Source organism: Miniopterus natalensis, chromosome 19 (genome assembly GCF_054644295.1).
Source record: "Miniopterus natalensis isolate mMinNat1 chromosome 19, mMinNat1.hap1, whole genome shotgun sequence".
Lineage (NCBI taxonomy): Eukaryota > Metazoa > Chordata > Mammalia > Chiroptera > Miniopteridae > Miniopterus > Miniopterus natalensis.
Genome location: NC_142099.1, coordinates 29,914,124 through 29,940,297, shown reverse-complemented (window position 1 = coordinate 29,940,297; position 26,174 = coordinate 29,914,124). Strand labels below are relative to the sequence as shown.

Sequence of the window (26,174 nt, the reverse complement as noted above, 5' to 3'; positions counted from 1 at the left end):
GCGGCTGGCGGGCCGGGCCCCTGGCCACTGTCCGCGGGCTGGTGTCTGCCGCGTCGCCGGGGACGTGCGGGGCCACTGCCGGGAGGGATCTGAGGGCTCGCGGGGTGAGCGACAGCTGTCCTGCGCCTGGAGAGCCTGCGAGGACGGGAGGAGGGGGCCGCGCGCACCCGGGGGAGGTGCGAGACGGCCGTGCCCTGCCTTTTCGGGGAAGCGCCGGCCCCAGACGGAGGCGGGAGCGCCGAGGCTCGGGGTCTTGGGGTCGCAGCGGGGGTTTGGGTGGGAGGATTTGCTCGCGTGGTCAGTGGGCGGACACGGCAAGATCCTTAAAGCAGGAGGACCTTCCTTCCCCACGAGTTCCTGTCTGGGTTTGGGGAGTGAGCTCGGGGCTCTCCCACCCCAGTTGGAGCCAAGACGTTACCCCTATTCTGGAGGTGACCTTGAGGAAGTCGTTTTCCACCGCTTTGTGCCCGGGTGTTCCTTCTATAGACTTTGTCCCCGGGGAAGATGGGGGGACGGTGCAGAGCAGGGGCTTGACAGGACACCAGAGGAGAAGTGGTGGCGTGCTAGGAATGGGGTGGCCACCTACAGTTTTTCCTTCAGGAAACGTGTTTGTTATTGTCCCACTTTCTCATTTTTTTTCAGGACTGAATCCTACCACTGGACTGCCATTTCTTTGGGATAATGAACATGATCTGTTTGCAGGCGCCCCACCCTCCTAACTGCTGCCACTTACTATCCCCAGATTCTTAAACTAGAATTGGAGGCCAGGAAGGAATTGGATATGCCGCTTAATTTGATTGACCTCAGTTTTTTAACCTGTAAAATGGGAAGAAGTAATGGTAGCAAAGATTGGAGGAGATAATTTATGTGAATGTTACCCCTAAGTCAGCATTATAAATGCAAGATTCTAGTGCCCTGTTTATGCATAGATGAGGAAACAGAGGGCTCTGGGTTCATGCCTTATCCTAGGGCATGTAGCTGTTAACTGGGAGAAAGAGGGCTGGACCTGACTCTTGGCTCAGAGTATTTTCACTTATACCTCACGGATCCTCTTCGCTGAGTGTTTTGAAGGATGTCGTCTTCCTTCCCTTCCTTACATTCCTTTTGTCCCTTCCAGACATCTCCTGAAGAGCCGCCATGTCTGGGAATAATGTATCTTCCTCAGAAGAGAACAATAGCAGCTATGAAACCAAAACCTCAAATCTTCGAATATCAGAGAAGAAATGTTGTTGTAAGTTCTGACAAAAAGGAGGGTTGCTCTCTCCCAGAATTTTATCCTGGGAATATAGTTGTCATCGTAGACTTTGCTGCTTGGTGGGAGTGAGAAATAATTCCTTGACATGGAAATTTAAAGTCTACAAGGGGAAACTCCTGTCTGAAAAAAGTAGTCTCAGTGAAATGTCTGTCCTTGGGGCTAGCCTGCTGGTGTAGCCCAGCATTATCTTATTGCTTTCTTTAACTGAATCTCCATCTCCTGGGGGTATCTGCTCACTGATACTAAAAATTATGGCAAGCATTAGTAGTATACACTGTGTAAGGCAGTGTGGCAGTGTGCAGGAATTACTTGGGGCTGATACTGTTAACAGTTTCCCTTTGTTTCTTGGGCTACATTTTGTGAGGGCTCTGCTCTCTGTAGAAATTGCCAGTAGCTCATTTCTACAGCCCTCAGTGGAATCAGCCCTGACGTTAGACTTTTCACTGTTTCTTGAGCACCTTACTTTCTCACAGGTTTAGCCTTTGGACGTTGCAAACTTTGTTTCCTACAAGTTCATTCCTCTGGGGACAGGTTTCACAGGAGATTTTAATGCCAATTCTTTAGACAGAGATGGCAGGTGGGATTGCAGAGAGATGAAGCATCAGTAGTCCTAAGCCTCATTATAGACCTCAACAGTGCATGGCCTGGTCCAGAAGGTCCTGGGCCACTGGGCCCCAGATGTCTTGGGGAATCTAAGGGAATGCCAACCCTTCTTCCTGTGTCCAGATTGCATTTCCCTTTGGAGCCCTACCAGTCAGTTCTTCTCACTTCGGTGGTTATATATATATTGGCAGGTGAAAACAGCCGAGCAGCATGAGACCTGGAATCATCTCATGTTCAAAGCTTTCCCCAGAGTCTCGGCCTTGATGTCATGACCTTTTCAGTCTCCTGATTAATGATGATAATCTCTTTCCACCTGGCGCCAGTGAGGCTTGCTGGGGTTTGGACTGTAGCAGGGACAGTTTGTTTAGATGTGATAACCGGGGTTGGCGTATCTCTACTATTAGGATCTCCTTTCTCTGCCAGGGCAGGAAGCTGGGTACCGAGGGCAAATACCCCATGGGAGATAACTAGCATAGCGTGATGTTTTAGTGCAGCCCGTAGAGTCAGACTGCCTGGGTTTGAGTCTGGGATTTAATACCACCTAGCTGTGTTCCCTTGAACAAGTTGCTTATCCCCTTTATAAAATTGGGATACTAATAGTATCTCCCCTCAGAGTGATGTGAGAATTAAATTATTAAATACAAGAAGGCACTTGGAAGAGTGTTGGGTACATAGCTAGGTGTATTATTTTCACTGGTGACTCTATTTGCATGTTGTGTTTATTTTTGAAACATTATAAATTGAGTTGTAGTCTAAATGCTGTGCAGGGAGCTCACTATTTAAAAGAACCCTGTGAGGAATCATATTTTCCATAAAGAATGGTTTCTCCTCTTGTTTGACAATATTGTAACCCAGATTTGGGGGTATGGTTGCCATCTTAAAGAGAGGTGTACTTGATTCAGAAGGGAGCAGAGAGCTGGTGTGTGTGTTGGGGGGGGGGGTGATAATTGTGGGAGTCACTGACCCTGCACAATGCCCAGTGCTCTGCTTTATTCTCCAAAGGCATCTCCTACCTGCCTTCCTGACTCTAATGCAGTTTTATGCCTTGAAGGCTTTCCATTAGCCAAGGAAACAGTAACTGCAGGTCTCTAGTCCTCTGGACTCTAATTCCTGGTTTGGGCTTTGATCCTCTTTTTTCTGCCCCACCCGAAGCATCCGGGTTGTCTAAAAGCCACTGTCCTTCACTTACCCCATCTCTTCTCCCCTTCCGGGTGAGACCGTTACAGTCAAAGGAGAAATACAGTTATGAGCATATGTGTCAATTCATTTCCTTCTTCTCTTGTTATTTGCCTGTATCTTGGAACAGGCTCCCCTGGCTGCTCAGCGTTCACACCCAGCTGTTACTTTATTAATAGCTCCACTAACCGTTCCCCTCGCTGCTAATTACACCTGGGTTGGCTGTCTTTGACTCTACGAAGTGACTGAGTTGGAGGAGTGAAGAAATACTTTAGGGAATCAAAACCTCCAAAGGATCCTTACTGGAACTTCAGCTGCTCTCGGGATGGGGTGAAGGGGAGTGGTGATGGCTGAGGTGCCTTTAAGGTGCTCAGAGGACTGCTGTCAGGGCTCTGTGAAAGCAGGAGTGTGTAGGGGAAGAGGTCTACATGCTTTTCTTTCTTTGTTTTGTCTATCCTTTAATATTTTGAGTAGGTCTGGAGCAGACAAATTCCCTTTCCCTAATTACAAAAGCAATACATGTTCATGAAGTATTCAGACAACACAGAAAGTGAAAAGTGAAAAATCTCTCACAATTTCTCCTGTCCCTGTTAAGTTTGATTCTTTCCAACATCTTATTCTGGTGTATCCTAGTAAAGAAAAAAGGTTCATGCTGTATGCATTTGGTTCTGCTGCCGTTACCCTCCCCCCCCATTAAACTTACTGTATCTTGTAAGGCAAGTAAATTTAAGATTGAGAAAGCGAGTGAAACCTCGTGTAAAGATAGAAGAGAATTTCAAGATTGAAACAGCTTTCCACTCTGTGCCAAGGAGTGTATTACATTGTCTCTGAAGTTAATCAACATGACATATCTACTATTGAAATTAAGGTTGTGGTGGTGGTTTTGTTATTTTAACAGGCAGGACAGTATGTTCCTAGTGCTGCTAATGTGACAATTTTGAGATAGGAAGTGCGGTTTAGTTTTCTACTCCGGAAAATGAGAAGCCCTGGTTACAGCAGATGTGTGTGGGTGTATTGTGGGCACAGGGGGTTGGTGTGGTGCTGGGGAGACATTAGTGACCTGTATTTTCTTTTGTTCTGAACCCTCTCTGTCCAGTTTGGTTTACTTAGAGCAGCTGGTTCCCTGGTTAGCTTCAGAGCAGCTCCCAAGTATCAGTTTATTTTCAGCATTAGGGAGGTAATAGGACCTTTGGGGAAGTGCCTAATGGGCTGGAACGTGTGGACAAAGCTGGCCTAGAAGTGCAGGTAATGAGCCATATCATGGGGCATTGAGAGGAGTGGGGCACTGAGCTGGAGAAAGTGAAGACTCAGGAGGATTTAAATACTGAAATCCGGAGGCAGCTGAACCGAGGTAGATAGACCTGCCGGTCAGAGATCAGAGGTCATAGATTAACATCAGCTGAGGCTGCTGGGTGAGTTCCCTTGCCTTTGTGCCACAGATTTGGTGAGATGAAAATCACTTCTGATGCCCAGGCCCAGGAATTTTCCATGTGCCAGGCCCTCAGACTCTGAGTCTACCTTCCCTCACCACTTGGGCCACTCTTGGGCTTCCGAGTGCTTCTTGCCAAACACCCTTTGGAAACCCTTCCGAGTCTTTTCTCTACACAGGCCCTTCTGCCCACTTCTCCATTGAGATCTTTTTACATTGTTTCCCCAAAAGAGAAAAGATGACTTTTCCATCTAAGGACCCCAATTTTACAGAATTGTTTCTTTGTCTCGTAGGGGCACCTTCTCCCTCCCAGGGTAGAGCGGCGGCAACAACTTTCAGGGCACCCCTGGAAATCTCTGCTGGGGAGCGAAGGCAGTTCTTTCCCTCTCCCCTCTGTGTGCCCTTAGAGGAGCCTGCAGAGCTCGAGCCTCCCAGGTGACCTCCTTTGGGTCTTGCCCTAGGAAAGTGGCTGGCAGCAGTGTGGGGCCCTCGCCCACCACTCCTCTGTAGCAGGATGGGCAGAGGGGAGCCAGACCCTGTGAGCAAGCTGATGAGAAATCATAGGCTTTTTTATGGATAAAAGCCACAGAGGAAGCACAAGATCTGGACTCTAGTGCCTTATTGTGTGTCCATAGGCAAGTCACCTGACTGACTCTGAGCATCTAGTTTGCCCCATCTGTCTAGTGAGACCTATGTCTGTAAATGAGTATTCCTGAAATAAGTTTCCTATGGAAGGGTAGACCAATGACTATTTTGCCTCTAAATTGTCTTGCTTTCCATTGAGGCAGGCTGGCCATGATGCCCTCGTGGGCTAAGGTTTACTGAAGTTTCAAGTTTCCTGAGGCCTAGTAGGACCTGTATCAAGTAGGCTTTTCTGCTGTCTAATCTCACTGTGGGTCAGAAATTCTGGCTTAAACTCATGTCCTGAGTGCAAGGCTTAAACAATGTGAAGCCAGGCTCTTTTTGGGGTAGGCAAGCTAGTTCTTGGCCATGGCTCTTAAGGGATAGATGCGAAACTCAGCCTAGACACTGTTTGACCTATTATAGGAGCCCTCTCAGTTCGGGATCAGTAGTCTCCAGGCACAAGACCCTCCTTCACAGCTGTGTCATTCCTGTGTTAAGCAAGGTGCCATGATTACTGTCTTTCTAACTCTTTCCACCTTGGGTACCTCTGTGAAGACCTTGGACATGTGGGAAAAAGGCCTTCTTTTGGGGACTTTCTGAAAGGCTACATGATCCTTTAACTCTTTCAGGAGGGTTTGCCTGACAACTCTTCAGTTTGCCTTCTCAGTCTTCCTGGACCTTTGCCTCACTGAGGTCTTTGAGGATTAAACAAGATTGTAACTATGAAGTTGCTAGCCCAGTGCATGAACTTTACTCGGTCCCTAGTCATTTAGTTCTGTTCTCTTTCGTTTTGCTCTAGCATGGGCATCCTACATGACCAACTCCCCGACTCTCATTGTTATGATTGGCTTGCCAGCCCGGGGCAAAACCTATGTGTCCAAGAAACTCACACGCTACCTCAACTGGATTGGAGTGCCCACCAAAGGTAGGTGCAGGTCATTCATTCTTTGGGAAGGGAAATGATCAGTTCCTCCATCTCATAGGCCTCTGGGGGATTTATTCTTCCTAACATCAAGGTTACAGGGCGCTCCTGGCAGAAATAGAGGTTGCTTCTGGATTTGCTGAATTTATTCCCTGTTCACAGACTTGTTTTCTCCTGGTGTACTTTTGAGGGAATGCCTTTGATAGTTCACGCTTTACATTTTCAAAGCTCTTACATATATATCATCTTGTTTAATCCTAGCAGCACCCCAGTGAAATGGTAGAAGTGGCCGAGGAAATTGAAATCGAGACAGCTTAAGACTTGCCCAAGGTCTAATAAGTCTAAACTCGAGCATAATTTGGCTCTTTTTTTTTTTTTTTAAATATGTCTTTATTGATTTCAGAGAGAGGAAAGGAGAGGGAGAGAGAAAGATAGAAACATCAATGATGAGAGAGTCATTGATCTGCTGCAGCCCGCAACCCGGGCACCTGCCCTGACCAGGAATCGAACCCCGATCTCCTGGATCCTAGGTCGATGCTCAACCACTGAGCCATGCCCGGCTGGGCTAATTTGGCTCTTAATCTGCTATTGATCCCAACATACCTTGGTGCTATTTTTATCCCCTTGGCCACTCCAACATTAGACCAGGATGTCCCCTTTGGTGGGGCCATTGTGTTATTTCACTGCTGAAGGATACTGGTGTCTTCTGCAGTCTTTAACCTTGGGGTGTATCGGCGTGAAGCAGTCAAGTCCTATAAGTCCTATGACTTCTTCCGGCACGACAACGAGGAGGCCATGAAGATTCGCAAGTGAGTTTTCTTAGGCCTGACCCTGGGCCAGCTCTTTCCTGGCCATCAAAGGAGTGGATGCACTGGGGCTTAGTTTTCCTTTCCGTAAATATCTTGTGGGGATTTTAAGTGGAAGTTATTTTCTGGATAGGTCACTCTGGGTTTGGGTGGGTAGAAGAGCAGGGCTCGGGGAGAAGCACATATGCTTACAGGTTAAGGCTACAGAGGGATAAGATATATGCATGGGGTAGGGGAAAGGGAGACAGATAGGATGACCAGTGATGAAGGGATGGGACTCCTAGAGCAGCCCACTGCTCGTGTCTCTGGCTGTGACTGATCTTGGCCTTGCTGCGTTCCTCTTGCTGATTTCTTCTGCTCTCCTGGCAGACAGTGTGCTGTGGTGGCACTGGAAGACGTTAAGGTGTATCTCACTGAGGAGAGTGGGCAGATTGCGGTAAGCCTTACCTACCTCCTCCCGCCTTGGCCTCCGCCCTTGCAAAGCTGCACAGCCCCACCTTGGGTCCACTGTGGTGGATTCCATTTCTCGTTCCACACGCATATACGTTGTGGGCTCTCTTCCCAGGTGTTTGATGCCACCAATACAACTAGGGAGAGGAGGGACATGATTTTGAACTTTGCCCAGGAGAATTCCTTCAAGGTAGGATCTGACTCCATGCTGGAGGAAAAGGGATAAGTGGAGGTGGGCAGGTAGAAGGAACATGTGGGCCTGTTTGACTCTGGTGAGTGAGGACACCATTGGACGTCTGATTCTGTCCTCTTGGGGGAGGCCCCCAACCCTTGAGTGTTTTTTTTGTAGGTCTGTCCTCAGACCCTTAACCTTTATGTCTGAGGCCCTGGGGATGTGGTAAGAGTTATTTTTAAATGAAGAGGCCATGAAGGCACTTTCGTGAAAGAGAATCCTGGGAGATGCGGTGGCTGGGGTGGGGCAGGTATGAGCATGTGCTCTTAATGAACAGCCTGGCCAATTTTGACCCACTGATTACTGCCCTCTCTTTCTGGCCAGGTGTTCTTTGTGGAATCTGTCTGTGATGATCCTGATGTCATCGCTGCCAACATCCTGGTGGGTGACACCCCTGCATACCACCACTTCTATCCTTTGTGCCTGTGGGTGGGGAGGGAGGGGGATGAGGGAGAGTCGACTGGGTAATAAGAGAGAGAAATAGACATGTTTCACATCACCGACTTATCTGTTTGATCTTCCAGAGCACCATTTTATATTTCCACACTCTTGGGAGAGGAAACTGAGGCTTTGAGGAGTAAAATAAAAACTAGCTGTTGCGTGGAGACCAAGACAGACTAGACTGTAGGATTCCTGGTCCCATGTCCTGGGTATTACCTGGGTGCTGAGACCTAGATATATTCTTAGAATAGACCAGACTTCATTATCTGTCAGGGCCACCTTCTAAGAAGGTCATCTGCCTAGCAATTGTCTAATGGTCACAGCATAAACCAGTGCCCATTTGATGGGTTGTGCTGTGTCGAGTAGACATTCATGCCTGGTGTCATGATGGTGCTCTCCCAGCAATGTGGAAACTCGGGGTCATCAAAGGAAGAGGCATCTGGTCCAGTCAGGCATGCATCAAATCAAGCACCCTATTGTAACGGGTTGTGGGGAGAAATTGAAGCACATTCTGTTTGCCTAGGAAGGTACATGAAGGGATTGGGGCTCAGGAGCAGCTTCAGCTGCATGACTGCCACTGTCCTTCAGCCAAGGGCAGGCACATGACTCCCCAGTTGTCTTTCCCTTCTTGGTTGCCAGGATCATAGGACTGTGGGGGTGGTGCTCAATGAATGGGGATTGCCAGTGCTCCAGTGAAAGGCCACTTCTGTGGACTTCCTTTTCTTTATTTAGCAGTGGCTGTTTGCAGGAGGACTGTTGAAGGGAGACCTCTGACTAGGTCCTGCTCTTCTATGATTCCAGGAAGTAAAGGTGTCCAGCCCTGATTACCCTGAAAGGAACAGGGAAAATGTGATGGAGGACTTCCTAAAGAGAATTGAGTGCTACAAAGTCACCTATCGACCCCTTGACCCAGACAACTATGACAAGTAAGGTTTAAGGCCACTGTTTGAAGAACATAAATAGGGGCCTAATATGAGAAAAGAGCCTTTCTCAGTCCCCAAACTTCCCGTAACATTTATATCACTCCAGAGAAACAAGGTATGGATTTGTGGCTTCTGTGTGGATTGCATCTTATACGTGAACACTGAAGTGTGTGTTTTGTTGTTTTTTGTTTTTATAATCATCAGTTCTTCCTCTTTATCCATCTAGAGCAGGGGTGGGGAACCTTTTTTCTGCCAAGGGCCATTTGGATATTTATAACATCATTTGCAGGCCATACAAAATTATCAACTTAAAAATTAGCTGTGAAAAAAGCTCCTAGATTTATTGAATTTTGAGACCCCCATGGTTGCCTTGGCAGGGGCCAGACCAAGTGATTTCTTGGGCCATATATGGCCCACGGCTGGATGATCCCCACCCCTGCTCTAGAGCAATATTTCTCAGCCTCAGCATTATTGACATTTTGAACTGGATAATTCTGTGTAGTAAGTGGTTGTCTTGTGTATCGTAGGATATTTAGCAGCATCCCTGCCCTCTGCTCACTAGATACCAGGAACATTTCCAACCTGTGACAACCTGAAATGTTTGCTGACATTGCCAGATGCCCCTGGGGAGTAAAATCACCCTTGCTTGAGAAGCATTGCTCTTGATCAGTGGTTTTGACTACGGTATTATAGGACACCCCTTAGAGATGTGTCATCAGTTTTTGGTCAATTTGAAAAGTGTATTGTGTATGTGTGTGTGTATATAGGATGTCTGAAAAAAATGTATACACACTTTGAATAATTTATCAATTCCAATGGGTTAAATCTGAAAAGAGAAAAACATCAATCGAACTGAGAGCTGTTGAAGTGTGTGTACATTTTTTTGGGACACTCTGTACATGTTAAATAGTGTATTATATATTAAAATGTATATATACATATTAATATATACATATTAATATATAATATAATACATATGTAATATAAAATATACAGTGCATGTATATACATGTAATGCATATGTAATATGTTATCTGTTATATATAACTTGAAACATATAGAGCAGATAATTTATTATGTATATAAATAAAACATGTAGAGTCCTCAGGAACTTGCCTGGCTTAGAGAAATGTCTGATCAATGCTAGCTGTCGTTACCACCAGCAAAGTGGTATACAATACAGGTAACTTGATGTGTGTGAGGTATAGGAGCCATAGCAAAAGGTCAAGTTCATGCTGAAGAAAGATGTGTGACATCAAAACCCGTGAGAACTTGGGGTGGCAAACACACAATAAAATATACAGATGATGTATTGTAGAATTGTAAACCTGAAACCTGTATAATTTTATTAACCAATTTCATCCCAGTAAATTCAATTAAAAAAGAAAAAAAGACACCTGTGCAAATGTGGCCTTTGGAAAGGCACACAGTCAGAGCAGTTATCAGCTCCGTTCAAATAATAATACAGCCCTGCAGCCAAGCAAAGGAGAGGCGGGTGTGCGAACCCCCTGGCTCATCACTCCGGTGGGCTGCTTGTGAGTCTTTCAGTTCCTTCAAGGGGTTGCCCAGAATGTCAGTATTTGAAGGTATTTTTTATGCAGAGGTTGAAAACCACCGCCCTAGATATGGCATAATAGCATATTCTTCAGTTACCCCCAAAGTCTTGCATAGGAAGAACATCCTGGAGGGGGATGTGTGTGCGTTTAGAGGTCTTATCTCTGATGGTAGGTAGGCTTATGGGTGATTTTTAATTTGCGTCAGTCTTTTTTGGGGGGAATTTTTTTTTTGGAATAAGCACTTATTATTTTTATAATGAGGTAAATTCCATGGTGGCTACAAAGCAAACCATCCATGGAAGTACCTTTGAGAGAGGCTTGATTCAGGTAGGTGCTGGAAATGCACAGCCATGTCTGCCGTTCCGCCTCCCCCTGCCCTCCCCGCCGGTGGTGCTGTACTCTGGTTAGGTCTCCACCGCCTCAGATGGAAGTCGTGCTTCTCACAGGATTTCAAGGTCAGCAGTACCTTCAGGGCATCTAGTGTAGCCCCTGAGGGAAGCCTGAATTCCGTTGATCGCACTTACACATTGCATGGCGTAGTGTAGACACTGAGGGACTGCCCAGAAGTTCGGGAGATTTTACTTAGTCTTGGTTCTGGGGAGTAATACAGCTCTTACCACTCAGCTCCTTAAATGTGGGAAGGGCTGTAAGTAATTATGAAGTCCTTTCCCCTGCTACTGTTACCCTCAGATTTTCATACCCAGGGGATTTTTTTTCCCTTCTGCCCCAGGGACCTTTCTTTCATCAAGGTGATAAATGTGGGCCAGCGATTTTTAGTGAACAGAGTCCAGGACTACATCCAGAGCAAGATAGTCTACTACCTCATGAATATCCACGTCCACCCTCGCACCATCTACCTTTGCCGGCACGGAGAGAGCGAGTTCAACCTCTTGGGGAAGATTGGGGGTGACTCTGGCCTCTCGGTGCGGGGAAAACAGGTGAGTGGTTTAGCCAGCAGGCTGGATTTCCTAGGCTTAGAATGAGAGGGCATAGTGGAGGTCGCCTCTTTTATCCCCTGGCTTCTGTCTAAATCCCGTTGGGGCTTAGGTTTCAGATGGTCAAGCAAGTGCTAAAGACGTGCTCTTGTTTCCTGCTGCTAGCTCGGCACTGAAGTGTGGATAACTTGGAATCATTTCTGCTGTGGTCGTTCAGGCATCAGATATTTATTGGGTACAACCTGTGTGCGTAGCAGAGTACAGGGTGCTTCAGTTGAAGCTGCTTTCCTCTTGGGTTCATTGCACCTTTCAGATTTGTTTTTTTAAAATCCTTACCCCAAGATATTTTTTCCATTGCTTTTCGGAGAGAGAGAGGAAGGGGGGGGAGAGAGGGAAAGAAAAACATCTCACATCGATTGGTTGCCTTCCGCGTGCGCCCCGACTGGGGCTGGGGATCGAGCATGCAATCGAGGTACGTGCCTTTGACCGGAATCGAACCCGAGACCCTTCAGTCTGAGGGCCGACGCTCTAGCCACTGAGCCAAACCGGCCAGGGCTCGCCTTTCAGATTTTGACCCCAGTCGTGCACAGGGCCCTTGTAGGCTGAGTTAGCAGTTGTATGTGTGTGTGTGTTTCTTCTTTTAAAATTTTTATTTCAAACCCCAGTTTGCCCAAGCTCTAAGGAAGTTTCTGGAGGAACAGGAGATAGCAGATCTCAAAGTGTGGACGAGCCAGCTGAAGAGGACTATCCAGACTGCTGAGTCCCTGGGGGTGACCTACGAGCAGTGGAAGATTCTGAATGAGATTGATGCTGTGAGTTGGAAGCTTTGATGGCCAGTAGTCTTCTTCTGTTGAGGCAGGAACTCTCAGGAGTCATTGTGTGGGCAGTTTTATCTAAAACTAGAACCACCAAGTAGAAACTTTGAGGAAGCTGAAGCTATGGCTGGTTTGGGGAAGAAGTAGGAACAATTGTACCCCTAATTAGGGCTTCCTGCTGCTTGAGCACCTGTGCCAGTCATGGGGCTCAAGCCAATTCTGGGGCAGCGGGAGAGTGGAGTTCCATTTGGTTCCTTGGTAAATTTCCTTCCTGGGAAAAAGAAATAGCCAACAATTTATTTCTTCAATTTCTGCTCAGATCATTTGGTCAGCTGTTCTGAAAAAGTCCTTTCCAAATTTTTTCTTGGCTTTCTTTGTCCCTGAGCACAAAAGTAGGCATTTCCTTTCTTTTCTTTCCTTCCTCTGCACCCTTTTATGCCACCTGCAAGAATTCTCCAGTCCCTTCAACTTCCTCTCCTTCCCTGCTTCCTGTTCCTTTTATTCTGCTGACTCTTCTTGACCTTTAAATTCCCCACAGTAGTAGGAGAAAGTGGCTGCTTACACTAGAGAAGCCGCCTCCTCTCTGCAGCGGCCCTCACCCTGCCAGTCCCAGACACCCTGGCCAGTCAGTTGCAGGACATGAAAGGACCCGGCACAGTGCCTGGCACGTCGTAAGAAACTAGTATTCTTCAGTGTCGTCTCCCTTAACTGGGTGGGGCTCTGTGGGTCAGTCTGTCTCTTTAAGCCAGTGTGGCTCCTTGCAGGGCGTGTGCGAGGAGATGACCTATGCAGAGATTGAGAAGCGGTACCCAGACGAGTTTGCACTTCGAGATCAAGAGAAATATCTGTATCGATATCCTGGTGGGGAGGTGAGATTCCCTTCCTGTGGGGCCGCTGCCCAGCCCTGCTCTGGGAGCTTAGTGCTAACTTGGGGGCAGGACTGAATGCGATTTTGGGGACCTAGAAAGGGTACTTAAAGCATCATTTAGTTTATGCTCTTATCTTTGGGTCATACTGCCTTTAATTCAGCTTCGACAGTCCAATGCCTTATTAATTTGCTATTAAGATTTCTAGGGGAAAAGAGTGACAAGATATACTACTGTCTTGAGCATGTCGTAGAATCAACACAATCTTTTTTACTTTCTTTTTTTTTCTTTCCACTTGCTAAATCCCACCCCCAGTTATGGGCACCAAGTGAATATATGGGCTGTGAATCATTTCCCTATCACCTCCAGTGTTTCGGTCCATTTCCTGGTCTAAGTGGCTTCCTAGTCTAGGGGTGTAAGGTAAATAAAGGTAAACAAACAGTGCGGCAGAGGTCCAGGAAACCCCTAGGGACCCCTTGTTGCCTTATACTCAGCTCGTTAACCTTTGGAAGAAAAAAAACAAACACATGCTGAATTCAGATTTTTCTCTTCTTGACCTGAAGTTTTCTCAGTCTGAATATTGCCCTTGAGAGATCCAATTTTTTTTTTTTTTTAAATATATCTTTATTGATTTCAGAGAGAGGAAAGGAGGTGGAGAGAGAGCGATAGAAACATCAACGATGAGAGTCATTGATTGGCTGCAGCCCACAACCGGGGCATGTGCCCTGCCCGGGAATCGAACCCCTATTGCCTGGATCCTAGGTTGACGCTCAACCTCTGAGCCACTCCCGGCCGGGCTCCAAATATTCTTAAGAGATTCCAGGGCTAGGAGAGTTCGCAGGCGACATGAAGCCGCTGAGCCTCCAGGAGGAAAGCCAGCTGGGGAAGAAGGAGCAGTGTTCTCTTTACTCTGGACACAGCCACTGACTTGGCTGCCAGCTTGCACCTCTCCTCCTACCAGCCTGTCCTACTTCCCCCCACAGTCGTACCAGGACCTGGTGCAGCGGCTGGAGCCTGTCATCATGGAGCTGGAGCGGCAGGGCAATGTCCTCGTCATCTCCCACCAGGCTGTCATGCGCTGCCTCCTGGCCTACTTCTTGGATAAGGGCGCAGGTACCATTGAGGGAAGGGCCAGGGGATACATCCGTGGGAGGGGACTGGACCTTTGTGTGGCACCAGGATCCCAGGCAATTGGATCTCCCCTTCTTTCACTCACATTGGAGTGCATTCTTCAGGCAGCAGTGTGGGACACCCAGCAGCCACTGAGCCAACTTCTTGCTGAATTGACTCTGTTGGTACAAAAGCCCCTGCTGGAGAATGGCTGCTGCTGGAGCCCCTCAGTCCTGCTTGGCTAACGGGCAGCCCTGAGCTAACATTTCTGGCAGCATCAGAAAAGCAGTTGAACCTTCCCAGCTTGTTACTTTGGCTACAAAGAGGCTATATCTTAGAAGGCCGGACTTAGGGGAGGACAGTTTCTGGGTCAAGCTGGAAGGAAGTGCTGCTGCCTTCTCTGACACTTCCCTTTCCAGCCTACCCAACTGGCTGGGAAGCCTACAGGTTGGCCTTTGGTGTACCCAGGTAGGCCACAGTCTTTCCTCCCATGGCGTCCTGTTTTGCCTGCACAGAAGGATCTAAAATGGATTTATTTTCTTCTTTAGCCACTTAGTAGCTTGGGTGGCTTCTTTGGTGGCCACCCTGATAATTGCCTGGGGTTTAGGGGAGGAGTTGTATTACTCTAGGTCAAGGTAAAGAAAACTCATGAGTTCCTTAGACTCTTTCTTCCACCCGCTTGACCTTACTCCATACTACAAGTCTTCCCTCAGTTGGTCTTTCTGCTTTCAGATGAGCTACCATACTTGAGGTGCCCTCTCCATACCATCTTCAGACTTACTCCTGTGGCCTACGGTAACTATGAATTTAATTTAGGAGCTGGGCAGGAAGTGGGGATTGAGGAAGGTTGGGATTTTTGAAATTTCTCTGAAGTTTGTGTAGAAGTTCAACTTCATCACCCCTGGATACCAGGAAAGTTCCATCAGTGCCTTCCGTTTCTAAATGTATGTATGGATTTGGGAATACATGCATTCTTTTATGGTGTGCTTTCCCATACTGAAACTTAAGGAATTTGTCCTTGAGCTTTTTTCCTGAAGGCCTCAGTTCTTTCCTCTGTTTTCCCAGGGTGCAAAGTGGAAACCATTAAGCTCAATGTAGAGGCTGTGAATACTCACCGTGATAAGCCAACTGTAAGTATTTCCCACAGACGAACACGCAGGTTCCCTGCCACCTTGAGTCTTTGAACCTTTGGTGTCAAGACACTGGGGTTTCTTTTGCGTACAGAAGGAAAATAGATCCAGAACTCACGTCCTATGTAGTCTGCTCACTCCCAAGAGAGAGATGTTGGAATTACTATTTTTAAAGATTAGTACCTCTTTCATGAGTCTTGAACTTGAAAGCTCCTGGAAATCCAGTTAACTATGCAAAGGGTTTGGCTGGCTGTAGTGAAATGCATCCCCCCCCCCCCAAAGTGCTCCCTTTAGAAAGCAGGTCCCGGAAGAGCCTGTAAGGTGGGGTGAAGAGGCGCAGCTTTGTTCGTAGATCTGTCCTGCTGTTTGATCTTAAGTAAGCCCTTCCTTTCTTTGTCCCTCTTTCCTGCTTTGGAGTATGATTCTCTAGGAGCTTCTCCCTCTACAATCCTTTAGCTTCCTGGGGCTAGGGGACCAGGCCACAGCCCAGGACTTGTGACAGACCCTGTGTCAGAGGAGCAGGAGTAGAGGGAGCTGTTGTGGTTATAAGCATTATTTAACCTTTATGAGTGAGCTTTTGTCTTGGCTTTCATTTGTGTGGTGTCCCTCCGTTTCTAATCAGAACAACTTTCCCAAGAACCAAACCCCTGTAAGGATGAGAAGGAACAGCTTTACACCTCTGTCCAGTTCGAATACAGTAAAGCGTCCACGAAATTACAGTGTTGGGAGCCGGCCCCTCAAGCCCCTCAGCCCTCTCCGTGCCCTGGACATGCAAGAAGGGGCCGACCAGCCGAAGACCCAAGTCAGCATTCCGGTGGTGTAACTGTGTGTTTCCCTCCAGTCCTGGCCTTCTGCCCCTGTCACTAATCACCAAGGAATCATTTAACTTCCAATCCCCACCCCCGGCCATGACCGTGAGGCCGCGTGTTTCAGACCCACCTTAGCTGTGCTGCAGTGTGGAGCATCTCCCCATCCATGGGCAAGGTGACGAGCTGGATGCCTGAGAACACGCCCTTAGTTGGGTGGCCTGGAGGAGATGGCCAAGGATGGTCACCCCTTGGGTGACTAGCATGCCTGGGCTGAGGCTAAGCATGGCCAGTACACTTGGTTCTTGTCAGTTCCCCATGTTTCAAGTCACTAAAGCCCTTATGTTGGTAAATTGGGGGTGGAGGGGGCCACAGAAGCCCATTTTCCCTTCACCTTTGCTCAAAGTGTGCTTTACTCACAGTTCTTACCCGCCTGCTTTCTTCCCCCTCCCTCATCGCCCCATTGGGTTGTCCAGTGTGATGCATGTCATTGTCGCTGTAGTGTCCGACTAGGGGGGGAAGGGACGGTTGGCAAGAGAAGCCTAGGCTCCGTTGATTCTCTGCAGTGGGCCCAAATGGATGTGGACCGGGGGAGCCTGTCTTTTTCCTTCCTTTCTCAAGCCAGGTCTTGCAAGGGTCCGCCTAGGCTGTAGGACATCCAGGGACACTCTGGAGGTAGTAAGTGGATATAGAGCGGGAGCTAGTACGTGGATAGGGCAGAGTGGCCTCGTTTCATGAGAAATAGTCCTAAGGCTTTGATGCCCTGGGGGAAGCTGGTTCTGAGGATGTGGGAACTGTCTGTACTTTCCACTTGAAGAGCCAGGCACAGGTCTTTTGGCTGCTGCTACGTTTAGGAGAGGAGGGTGGTCTCTAGCTGCTGCAGGGCTCTTGTAGGGCAGGTTATATCTTTTCTCCAGTAGCTCCCAGCTTCTTTGCCAACCACTGCAAGCCAGTGACCTCTGGGGCTCTTTAGGACAGTCACCACCGATTCAGGAGTCACTACTGATGTTTGAGTTGCCCAAGTCAAAAAGGCAGAGAAGAGTTCACTAGAGCTGCTTATTATTTTCAAAACACTCCTTTTTAAGTTAAAACATCTAGAGGAGTCTTTGGGACCCTGTGGAGTCTAGCTGTTCACTGCTAATATTTACTATTAACTTCTGTCATTTATTTTCTCTGTAGGGTTAAACAGGAAATGTTTACAGCAGGGATGCTTAGCCCCTTGGGGACTCATGAGAGCATAATTCTCCCTCCAAATTTGTATGCAAAACATGAATATATGGGCATTTTTCTGAGAAGCAAGAGTTCTCATGAAATTTTTAAAAGAGAGATGACTCCCCATCTGAAAGTCATCAGCTCGTCTTTTAGAAGTAACCAGCAAGAACAGAGGAGCTATTTGCTGGGGTGTTTTTGGCAATAAGACCTTTTGTCAGGATTCTTGTCTTGAGGTACTCATTGGCATCCCTGTTAGAACCTCTGGCGTGTACCCACGCCTGGGTCTGCTTTAGGCCTACTGTCCACTCCGAACCTCAGGGCGGAGCCACCACATGCATGTGTTTAAACAGCTTCCCTGTCCATTCTGATCCATGCTCCAGGCCGGAGCTCTGATCTGTGAAGGTGGGTAAACAGATACTGGGATGGCAGTTCCTGGGACAAAGCAGCAACCTAGGAATTCCGAATCCCTCGTGGAGTTAGATGTCTAGCGGATCACAATATTAACTAAAGTGACCCCCTTAAAAGCAGGCTGCCGGGTTTTAGAGGCTTTTCTAGGTTCTAGTCCCACCTGTAACCATTTACATTGCAGGGTGATGTGGAACAAATCACTATGTAAATAAGTGTCCCTGGGTGGTAGCTGGGAATTTTAAGCACCCTGGAGACAGGTGCTGAGATAAAACCTGTAGTATGAGAGAGATTATCATCGCAGGCAGTTGACTTCTGCCTTGAGTCCTTTATTCTTATGTCTCGAAGAGGACATCACAGTGAGTTTCCAAAGGCTGCTTGCCTAAATTCTGCTTGAAATTACCTGCTCTTCCCGTTCAGCCGTTTACATAATGTGTCCTTGGTGTTTCAGTCTGTGGGGCTGTGGGCTGGATGGGAGTAGGGGTGGAGAGGTACACAGAAGCAGAAGAAAAGGTGCTTGCCTTGAAGAAGGTTATTTTAGGGACAGGGCATGTAGCTTATAATAAATGAGCATTTGCGAAAGAGCAACACCGAGCCTGTAAGTGTGGACACTGAAGTGGAGTACAGATTGCTTCTCCTGACATTTCTCTTGTCCCTGGCCATGAGACTGAGAAAGTTGGGAGGTGGGACTACCCCTTCCCCCCCTCCCCCCCCATTGTGAGGATGAAGTGTGGTCTGGGAGGTATGTGTGGCACTTTTAGGAGGTTGCCTCATCTACTTTGCTTGGCTGGTGGTATCTTTAGCCCAAATGAGCATTCATTCTGACTTTTCTCCTGCTGTGCTGTGAGAGTAATTCAGAGCTGATGAATGAGAGGAGCTTTTTGCTCCAGAGACTTTGGATTTGGGCTGTACATGCTCCTAGTGAGAGAAGTCTCTAGTGAACTAGCATTATGTTACGTTGTTATGAGCCCCAGCATTAGCCGCAGGTCACTGGGATGTTCAGGAGGATGATTTCTCTGCACTACGCCCTGTGCTCGTTTGCTTATCCCAGGAGCCAGAGGTGGTCTTACTCTTCTCAGATAGGACACAAGAAATTAGACCTTGACAACAGCAAGGGTTTCAGCATTCTTGTTTTTAGAGCAAGATCTCTCCAGAGAAGGTTCAGCAGGAAGGAGCCAGGAGAACATAGGATGGAACAGAGCTGCGTGTTTTAGAGAAGTCCTCCTTGCTGTCTTTTTTCCACTGTCTCCCTCTCCTGGTCTTACTTGTTGGGTGTTGGTAGTATGTCCACATTGCTACGATTATGTCTAGATCACAAATCCTACAAAGAAAGAGTGGACTCCAGAGTATTTTTTGCTGAGGCTTTTGGTTTTGTTATGGGAGAAATAGGTGAAGGCTTTAGCATTTATCTATTGGTAGAAAATTGGGAAAGGAAAATCACTATATTCAATTTTTTTTCCTATTTTTTAGTTGCAGTTGACATTCAGTTCTATTTTATTGCTTTACAGCCGAGTGAGGAATTCTGTGACAGACTTTTAAGAGAAATCTGAAGCAGATTTAATCTAAAAGCTTCTCTTTCTATCTCCTAATCCTCAGATTTGAATTTAGCTGTTACTTATTATTTGATTTATTTTGGTAAGGGTATTGTTTTACATTCGACTGGAAAGCAGAATAGGAAAATGTTTAAAACTCTTTTAAAACTTTGTGCTAGATGGGCTTATCATTATCTCTGATTTTTATTTTTTGTTTTTGTTTTTCCTCCCAAGAAGTTAAGAGTTAGGAATACAATATGTTTGTATTCCTAGACTGAACGGTTGAGTGTTTCCTGAGGTTCTGGCTGTTCCTCTTTGTAACCTACTGGATCTTCAGAGGTACTGGCATTATGAAGAAACATGATGTAGCTGTTTGGAAACAAACCCATCTTAAATGGTCTTTCTGAGTTCCAGAGGAACTTGTGGGTGCTTTGGGTAGTCAAAGGACAAGGGAAAAAGTGTCTAAAAATTGAGAAAACTGTATCTTATGCACATTTCATTGTCTTTGCTAAGCTCAGAAGCCAGACTGTGTTTGTTTTCAAGAAATTTGGTAAATTTACCCAGGTGTTTTGGTATGCACTTTGACTTGCTTGTGTTTTAAAATATTTTAATTTAAAAAATTATGTAACAATTGAGTCGAGTTTAGCAGGATTGATCTCTTACTTCCCATACAGGTGGCAGAGACATCAGAAGTATGTCCAGGAGTTTAATTTAGACGCATAGTGTCCAGAAAACTGTATGTAGTAGTAGCTGTGTGCTTACTGACAGACTCTGAAAGGACCCGCATGCTGATTGACAGACTCTACTAGGGTCTGTATGCTCACTGACTCACAGACTCTAGTAGGATCTGTATGCTTCTAACAGACTCTAGTAGGGTTCATGAGCTAACTGACTGACAGACTCCAGTAGGGTCCGTATTCTAACTGACTGACAGACTAGTAGGGTCCGTATGTTAACTGACTGACAGACTCTAGTAGGGTCCGTATGTTAACTGACTGACAGACTCTAGTAGGGTCCGTATTCTAACTGACTGACAGACTCTAGTAGGGCCTGTATGCTGACTGACTGACAGACTCTAGTAGGGTCTGTATGCTGACTGACTGATTGTATTAGGATATGTAGCTGACACTCTGACTGTTTGTAATTGTACCAGTTGGTGGCATATATACATTATTGTGATTCTGTATTTGCAAGTGTCCTACAAAGAAAGGAACCAAACACTCCACATGTTTTCTTTAGGGGGAAGTTCTGTAAATTATGATTTTTAATCAACATTTCTTTCATAGTAGTAGCCAAAGTTTCATCATTTTTAGAAATGAAGGTTGTATATCACTTGTTTGGCATTTTGTAAACTCAGCTATGGAAATGCCTTCTTAAAGCCTGAAATTGTTAACCTAGTTGAAGCCATCCCATCCTTTCCCCCGCTTCTGGGCAGGATTTCGCTTTCACCACTTGTGTCTGAACCTTCTGTGTCCACAACTTCTCTGTTATAGAATGTAGCACTCCATTGAATAATGCTGCTGATTTTAGTCTGCCATACATTTGGCACTTATTCATGATCTAATAAATGAAAATGCAATGGTAATTTTGCATTCAAAATTTATCTTAAGAGGTGGCAAAGTATTTTTTCCAGTAAGACTTTCATTGGGGATCTATGACCAATATTTACCTTTTCAATGTTTTTGTGTCTGAATTGCTTGTGTATATTTTTTCATTGTGTTGAAGTAACTAGATCAACTCATTCTGATATGGTGATAGTTTTGGTATGGCAAAAGCAAAGGACTGATCACCAGCTGTGCCCTTTGGAGGGAGTTGGGTGTGGGCTGAGAACTACTGAGTTCAATGGGCATGGACTGAATTGGGAACCCAAGCAATAGAGTTATCCTGCTGATTTCCTAGGCACAGCCTTGTTGAAAGAAGGAATGTAAGTCCTTAACAGCATTCTGATCTAATCTGGTGACATTGATATCAAAATATGCTGCTCAGATCCACAGAAGGTGTGTATAACTGTATTTGAAATGTGTTTTGAGTGTGTGTGTGCAGAATGGGTAAATAAAATTATTGAGTAACTTGAACTTATCAGAAGGCTTCTGGGTTTTTTGTTTTGTATTTTGGGTTGTGTTTTCCACCCAGTTCCCCCCGCCCCTCCCAAAACTTTGCCTCACACTGCTCAGTGACTGAGCCTCAGACAAGCCAAAGCCAGCTCCCAGTTGGCTGCAGTCCTTGGTGTAGGCGTGGCCCTCTTCCACCACCTGCTGGGGAAGATGGGAAGGACATCATGAAAGGCACCGAACTTCCACAGGAGTTGTGTGTACTTTTTGGTGCCTCTACAAGAATTACCTGTTACCTTTGACTTCCATTAGCAACATGTAACTCACTATTTATTGTAAAGAAAACCTTTGAAGATCTCTTAGAATTAGTGGGATGTTCCTTCTAAAATATCACCTGCCTGTTTCTAAAGAAGTTACAGCCAGTGGGATAAACCAGTGTTTTAACTTCTTCTAGGACAGGAAAATACAGGTGGAATTGTCACCATTCTCACTCCTTACTCCTTGTTGCTCTAACAAGGACTGGGAGCTCATTAGACATGCAGACTCTTGGGCTCCATCCCAGGCCCAGTGAATCAGAATCTTCATAACCTGGTGATTCAAATGCACACTTAACATTTGAGAACCACTTCTAGAGGGAAGGATTTCTCACAAGCTAGGACATTAAATCCCAGTTTATGGGAAGAAGCTGATATCTGCTCTGATGACTGATTTCAGAATGGGCTGGGATAACTGCAGTGGTAGAGACCCTGCTCAGAAGCCAAGTAGCCCCTGACTGCAGTGTCACTCTCTTGGCATGGCCTTTTGGCTGGTGGAGCCTCCATACTCTCCTTTACCACAGGGCTCCCTATAACTTCTACCTCATCTCTTGGGTGTGTAGCTTACGGTCGAAGTGTGAAAGGAGTGCCTGGTCCAGCATGGCACAGGAAAGCCTGCTTTTCTGGGAAAGAAGCCCATGACTGTGCCACCGAAGTCTTTCTGGCTCCTGGGAGTAAAGGGGGGTGTGCAAGCACACCAGTGTGCACGTGTCTGTATGCAGATGTGGGCAGCGGGAAGCAGCAGAGGGATTCTGCTTTACTTTTCTTTGCCATTTGGTGACCTTGTAATAGCTTTGTTTGTCTTCCCCTCTGGCTCCTAGGCAGAGACCTCGCTGGCTGTGCCTAGACACTCCTCTCTGGCATCCCTTCCATCGCTCTCCTGATATGGAAGCTGAGGGCAGACCTCCTTGGGGGACTGGGACCTGCTGAAACACTTGGATGTCAGCACCACCAGGGCTTGAACAGGAAGTGAAGTGGGGATTGGACATTTGGGACCACGAATCGGGGGCCTGGAAAAACCACCACCTTCCTGCTCCTCAGGCCTAATGGGAATATCAGTTACACTGAAAAACTTAACTTCTTTGTGCCTCAAAATGTTAACAGCCTGAATCGGTTAGTTTTTTTATGATCATTTTGCTGGGTCTGGCCCAAGTTGGCCAGTCTCATTGTTCGGTGTTTAACGTCCTACCTATGACTCTCTAGCTGGCTCTTTTTTGCCTAAGATGCAAATGCACCTCATGAGATTGAACTGTTTCCAGGTGAGAGGGCTGGACTCCAGGAAGCCTTTTCCGTGCCGTGGGAGCTGGTCTCTGCATCCGTGCCAGGTGAGCAGGATAGAGTATGCTCACATACGCTTACATATGCGAACTTTCCCTTTTTTGGTCACATTGGAAACAGACAAATTCACCAGGTGAATGGAGGATATCTGAGTAATGCAGTCCCAGAAATGTCTCGCTGTGGCGATGGAAGAGCTCTCTCAGCTGCAACCTTTTCGTTTAGAGAAGTTTTTCTTGTTCTAGGCCCCTTAAGGATAGGATCTGACTGCAAGACTCCCTCAAATGGGTACCTGTCTTCTAAGTTCCTTTTTTTTTTTTTTTTAAAGGTTTTTATTTATTTCAGAGAGAGGAAGGGAGAGGGAAGGAGAGATAGAAACATATAGAAACACCAACGATGAGAGAGAGTCATTGATCGGCTGCCTCCTGCACGCCCCCTGCTGGGGATCGAGCCTGCAACCTGGGCATGTGCCCTGACCGGGAATGGAACTGCGATCTCTTGGTTCATAGGGCGATGCTCAACCGCTGAGCCACTCGGGCTGGGCCTGAGTTCGCTTTCGTAGCTCCTGTGTTTTCTACCGGATGCTGCGTGCCTCTCAGAGCTGAGGAGGACTGATCTCTCTGCCGTGACTGGGAATGAGAGCTGGAAAAGCAGGGCACCAGTTACATCCATGAAGAGGTAAAGAAGGTTCCTTGGGAATCAGCTCTACCAGGGAGTTGTTTCAGTTTCAAAACAGGTGCCCTTCTGCGGGATTTGTCACCATGATATGGTCTCTTAAGAAAGCTGCGGCTGCGACTTGGAGAGCAGCTGGTGTTCTGATGCCGTCCTCTTAGCTTAGTTGTCTCTGTCTTGGTCTCCCTGTCTCATGTAAAACACTGGGGGGACGGGGGGCCCGGAGCCCTTACTACATTAGTCATTTGGTTTCCCTTAAGGACATGCCAAGTAATTATTCCTCAGATTAGTGACTGTCAAATAGGCAAATACGTCTCTGTAGATGTAATATTAATATGTCACTCATGAAGGAACATAGAAACTCCAAAGGATATTATATCTTACAAGCAAAATCATTTCTTTTTTTAAAGAATGGTAAGTTTTTAGCTTTTGACATTTTTTTTTCCTTTCACCCAGATGCCCACTTGCTGGGCAAGTGGGTGAGTAGCAAGAAAAATAATGAAATGTAGCTTTTCCCAAATGGTTCACTTATACTGTGGTCGATACGCGCTGTTACCGGAGATGTGAAGAGCTGGACTGCAGGCGGTTCAGCATCCAGCAACTAGAGCTTGTTTTCTATGCACAAAGCTGCCTTTGAAAGGCCCCGACTGCTCTGTAGCAGGTGATTTTCATTTCACTGCTTGTAGCATGCTGTACTGTAATGATTTTGTTCTTGTGATGCAGTTTTCTTTCTGCATCTATATACACTGTCTTTTGATGATCAGGTAATTTTTTATTTAGTTATTTATTCATCCATGTAAGGCATTTTTAAGTCCCCATATTAGTGTTTGCATGTATTTAATCAGAATGTACGGTAATTTGTTGCATCGGTTCTTTGGTAGAAATTGAGGTAGTTTGAGCATTTAAGTCTAATGTCCATAGTATTATCTTAAATTAAACTTCCAGAATATAGATATCTGTCTTCTGTAAAAAGATAATTACTATGTTAAAGCACAGTGGATTTCTTTGAATACTTTCTTGCTTATTGATTTTTATTTATAAATCAAGAGATGCATTTCTCTGCAGAAAAGTTTATCTCCTCGATAAATAAAATCATGCTAAAATATGTAATATGTATTGCTTTTGTAATAAGAAATATAATAAAAGTTATTTTTAATTAAAAATGCAGTTTTGAAATCACACACAAAAGAAGATAACATTTGATTTTATCACTATACAGACACAAACTATTAATAACATCATGCAAAATGTGTTTGAAACTAGCTTCTTTAAAATTATCTTCAAATTATTAGATTGTGTATATTTTTCCAAATGATGGTTTTAACTGGTAACTCCTGCCTTTCATCAAGTTCATTAGCACTTCAAAATGATATCAGTGAGACCATTAGGGTCATGCATTATCGACATTCTAAAGCTTTATTAATTTATTTAACAAATATTTAATGATCACCCATTGGCTGTCATGCAGTGGCTAAAACAAAGTCCCTATCCTCTTTCTAGAGTTTATTATTGGAAAGGAAAAAGTTAACAGCAGTTCTGTAAGTCATCCCTCCCTCCTGGGAATGCTTTCCCTCTTGTGGATAACCTTGACCACAAGCATTATTAAGTAGCAGTTAGGTAAATGTTTATGATTAAGGAACTTTGAACACTCTCTTTAGGGTCAGAAGCAATAGAGATAAAATGACATGTTCATAATAACAGCAGAGCAGTTGCAAGTTCTGTAGTCTAACCCCCATTCTGATAACATGAGAATGATTTATCAGTTCTCCAAGTTTGCAGCTGAGTGGCAGTGGTTATAAGTATTGCTAAATGCACCGAGCCTTAGCAATATACCTGGAGGACTAACAACGAGGGTGTCAAGGGTGTAATTTCCTTAGACTGATAAGCACCTTTGCAGGTGTTTTCCTATTCAATCCACCCATCATTTGTAGAAGGCTGGGAGGGCCTGGCATCATTAACCCTGTTTTACAAATAAGTGAATGGACACCCTTATTGAGTGGCTCATCTCAACACTGATGGAGTTTTGTCAAAGCCCATTACCTCAGAACAAGGTAAACTGTAAGATTTGTGACAGTGAAGGCCCAACATAGCATACTACTATTATTAAATGTAGCTGGAACTTAACAAATATATCGGGATTAGAAAATGACTACTCAGAGAGTGCTCCAGTGATAGTCATTAACTTGCTTGATTTCTGTAGCCTTAATTATTATATCAAGTCTTAAATCTCTCCAGGGTCTTCGCTGGGCACTCACTGTGAGGAGGCTCAGCCTGCGGGCACACTAGCTTGTCCTGGTTGGTGACAACCCTACTGGCCTTTCCTGTGGCAGTCTGGCTGTTGCCTATTACCGTGTACTATGGTCTCGATTCACTATCCAACCTACATTCTTTGTCTTGAATTCATTTGAAAATTTGACAAAAGCCAAGGAATCTCCCCAGAAAAAGGAAGACATGGTAAGTTTTGCATTCAGTTTAGGGAGGTCATGACCTCCTGAAACCCATCCCTGGACATCAGGGTAGGAAACCAGGAGCTAGATACTACACACACACACACACACACACACACACACAAACCATTTCCCTTTGACAAAAAAAAAAAAAAGACATCCATTTGATATTAACTTTTTTAAGCAG

General features: G+C 45.8%; 1 protein-coding gene across 2 annotated transcripts; it reads left to right on the top strand.

The window, feature by feature from the left end:
* The first annotated feature begins 912 nt into the window (after positions 1–912).
* Positions 913–22,558, top strand: PFKFB2 (6-phosphofructo-2-kinase/fructose-2,6-biphosphatase 2). 2 transcript variants are annotated; one of them, XM_087827945.1, is made up of 16 exons: positions 913–1,231; positions 5,887–6,012; positions 6,722–6,818; positions 7,185–7,251; positions 7,381–7,455; positions 7,822–7,878; positions 8,740–8,864; positions 11,148–11,355; positions 12,018–12,164; positions 12,932–13,036; positions 14,017–14,146; positions 14,338–14,419; positions 14,871–14,938; positions 15,209–15,273; positions 15,896–16,087; positions 22,415–22,558. In XM_087827945.1, the coding sequence occupies exons 1-16, from the start codon at positions 1,138–1,140 to the stop codon at positions 22,475–22,477; spliced, it is 1,701 nt and encodes a 566-aa protein (XP_087684071.1). In that variant the 5' UTR covers positions 913–1,137; the 3' UTR covers positions 22,478–22,558. The 2 variants fall into 2 exon arrangements, with proteins under 2 accessions (XP_087684071.1, XP_087684070.1); XM_087827944.1 differs by lacking the exons at positions 14,338–14,419; positions 22,415–22,558 and having other exon boundaries at positions 917–1,231; positions 14,876–14,938; positions 15,896–16,170.
* Positions 22,559–26,174: the final 3,616 nt, after the last annotated feature.

What these genes read in the sequence shown, in the direction of transcription:
- PFKFB2 (XM_087827945.1), top strand. Translation starts at nt 1,138, where the DNA reads ATGTCTGGGAATAATGTATCTTCCTCAGAAGAGAACAATAGCAGCTAT. An exon ending in ACTTACTCCTGTGGCCTACG is followed by an intron (nt 14,939 to 15,208) that starts GTAACTATGAAT and finishes CTGTTTTCCCAG; the next exon opens with GGTGCAAAGTGGAAACCATT. An exon ending in CTCACCGTGATAAGCCAACT is followed by an intron (nt 15,274 to 15,895) that starts GTAAGTATTTCC and finishes GTTTCTAATCAG; the next exon opens with AACAACTTTCCCAAGAACCA.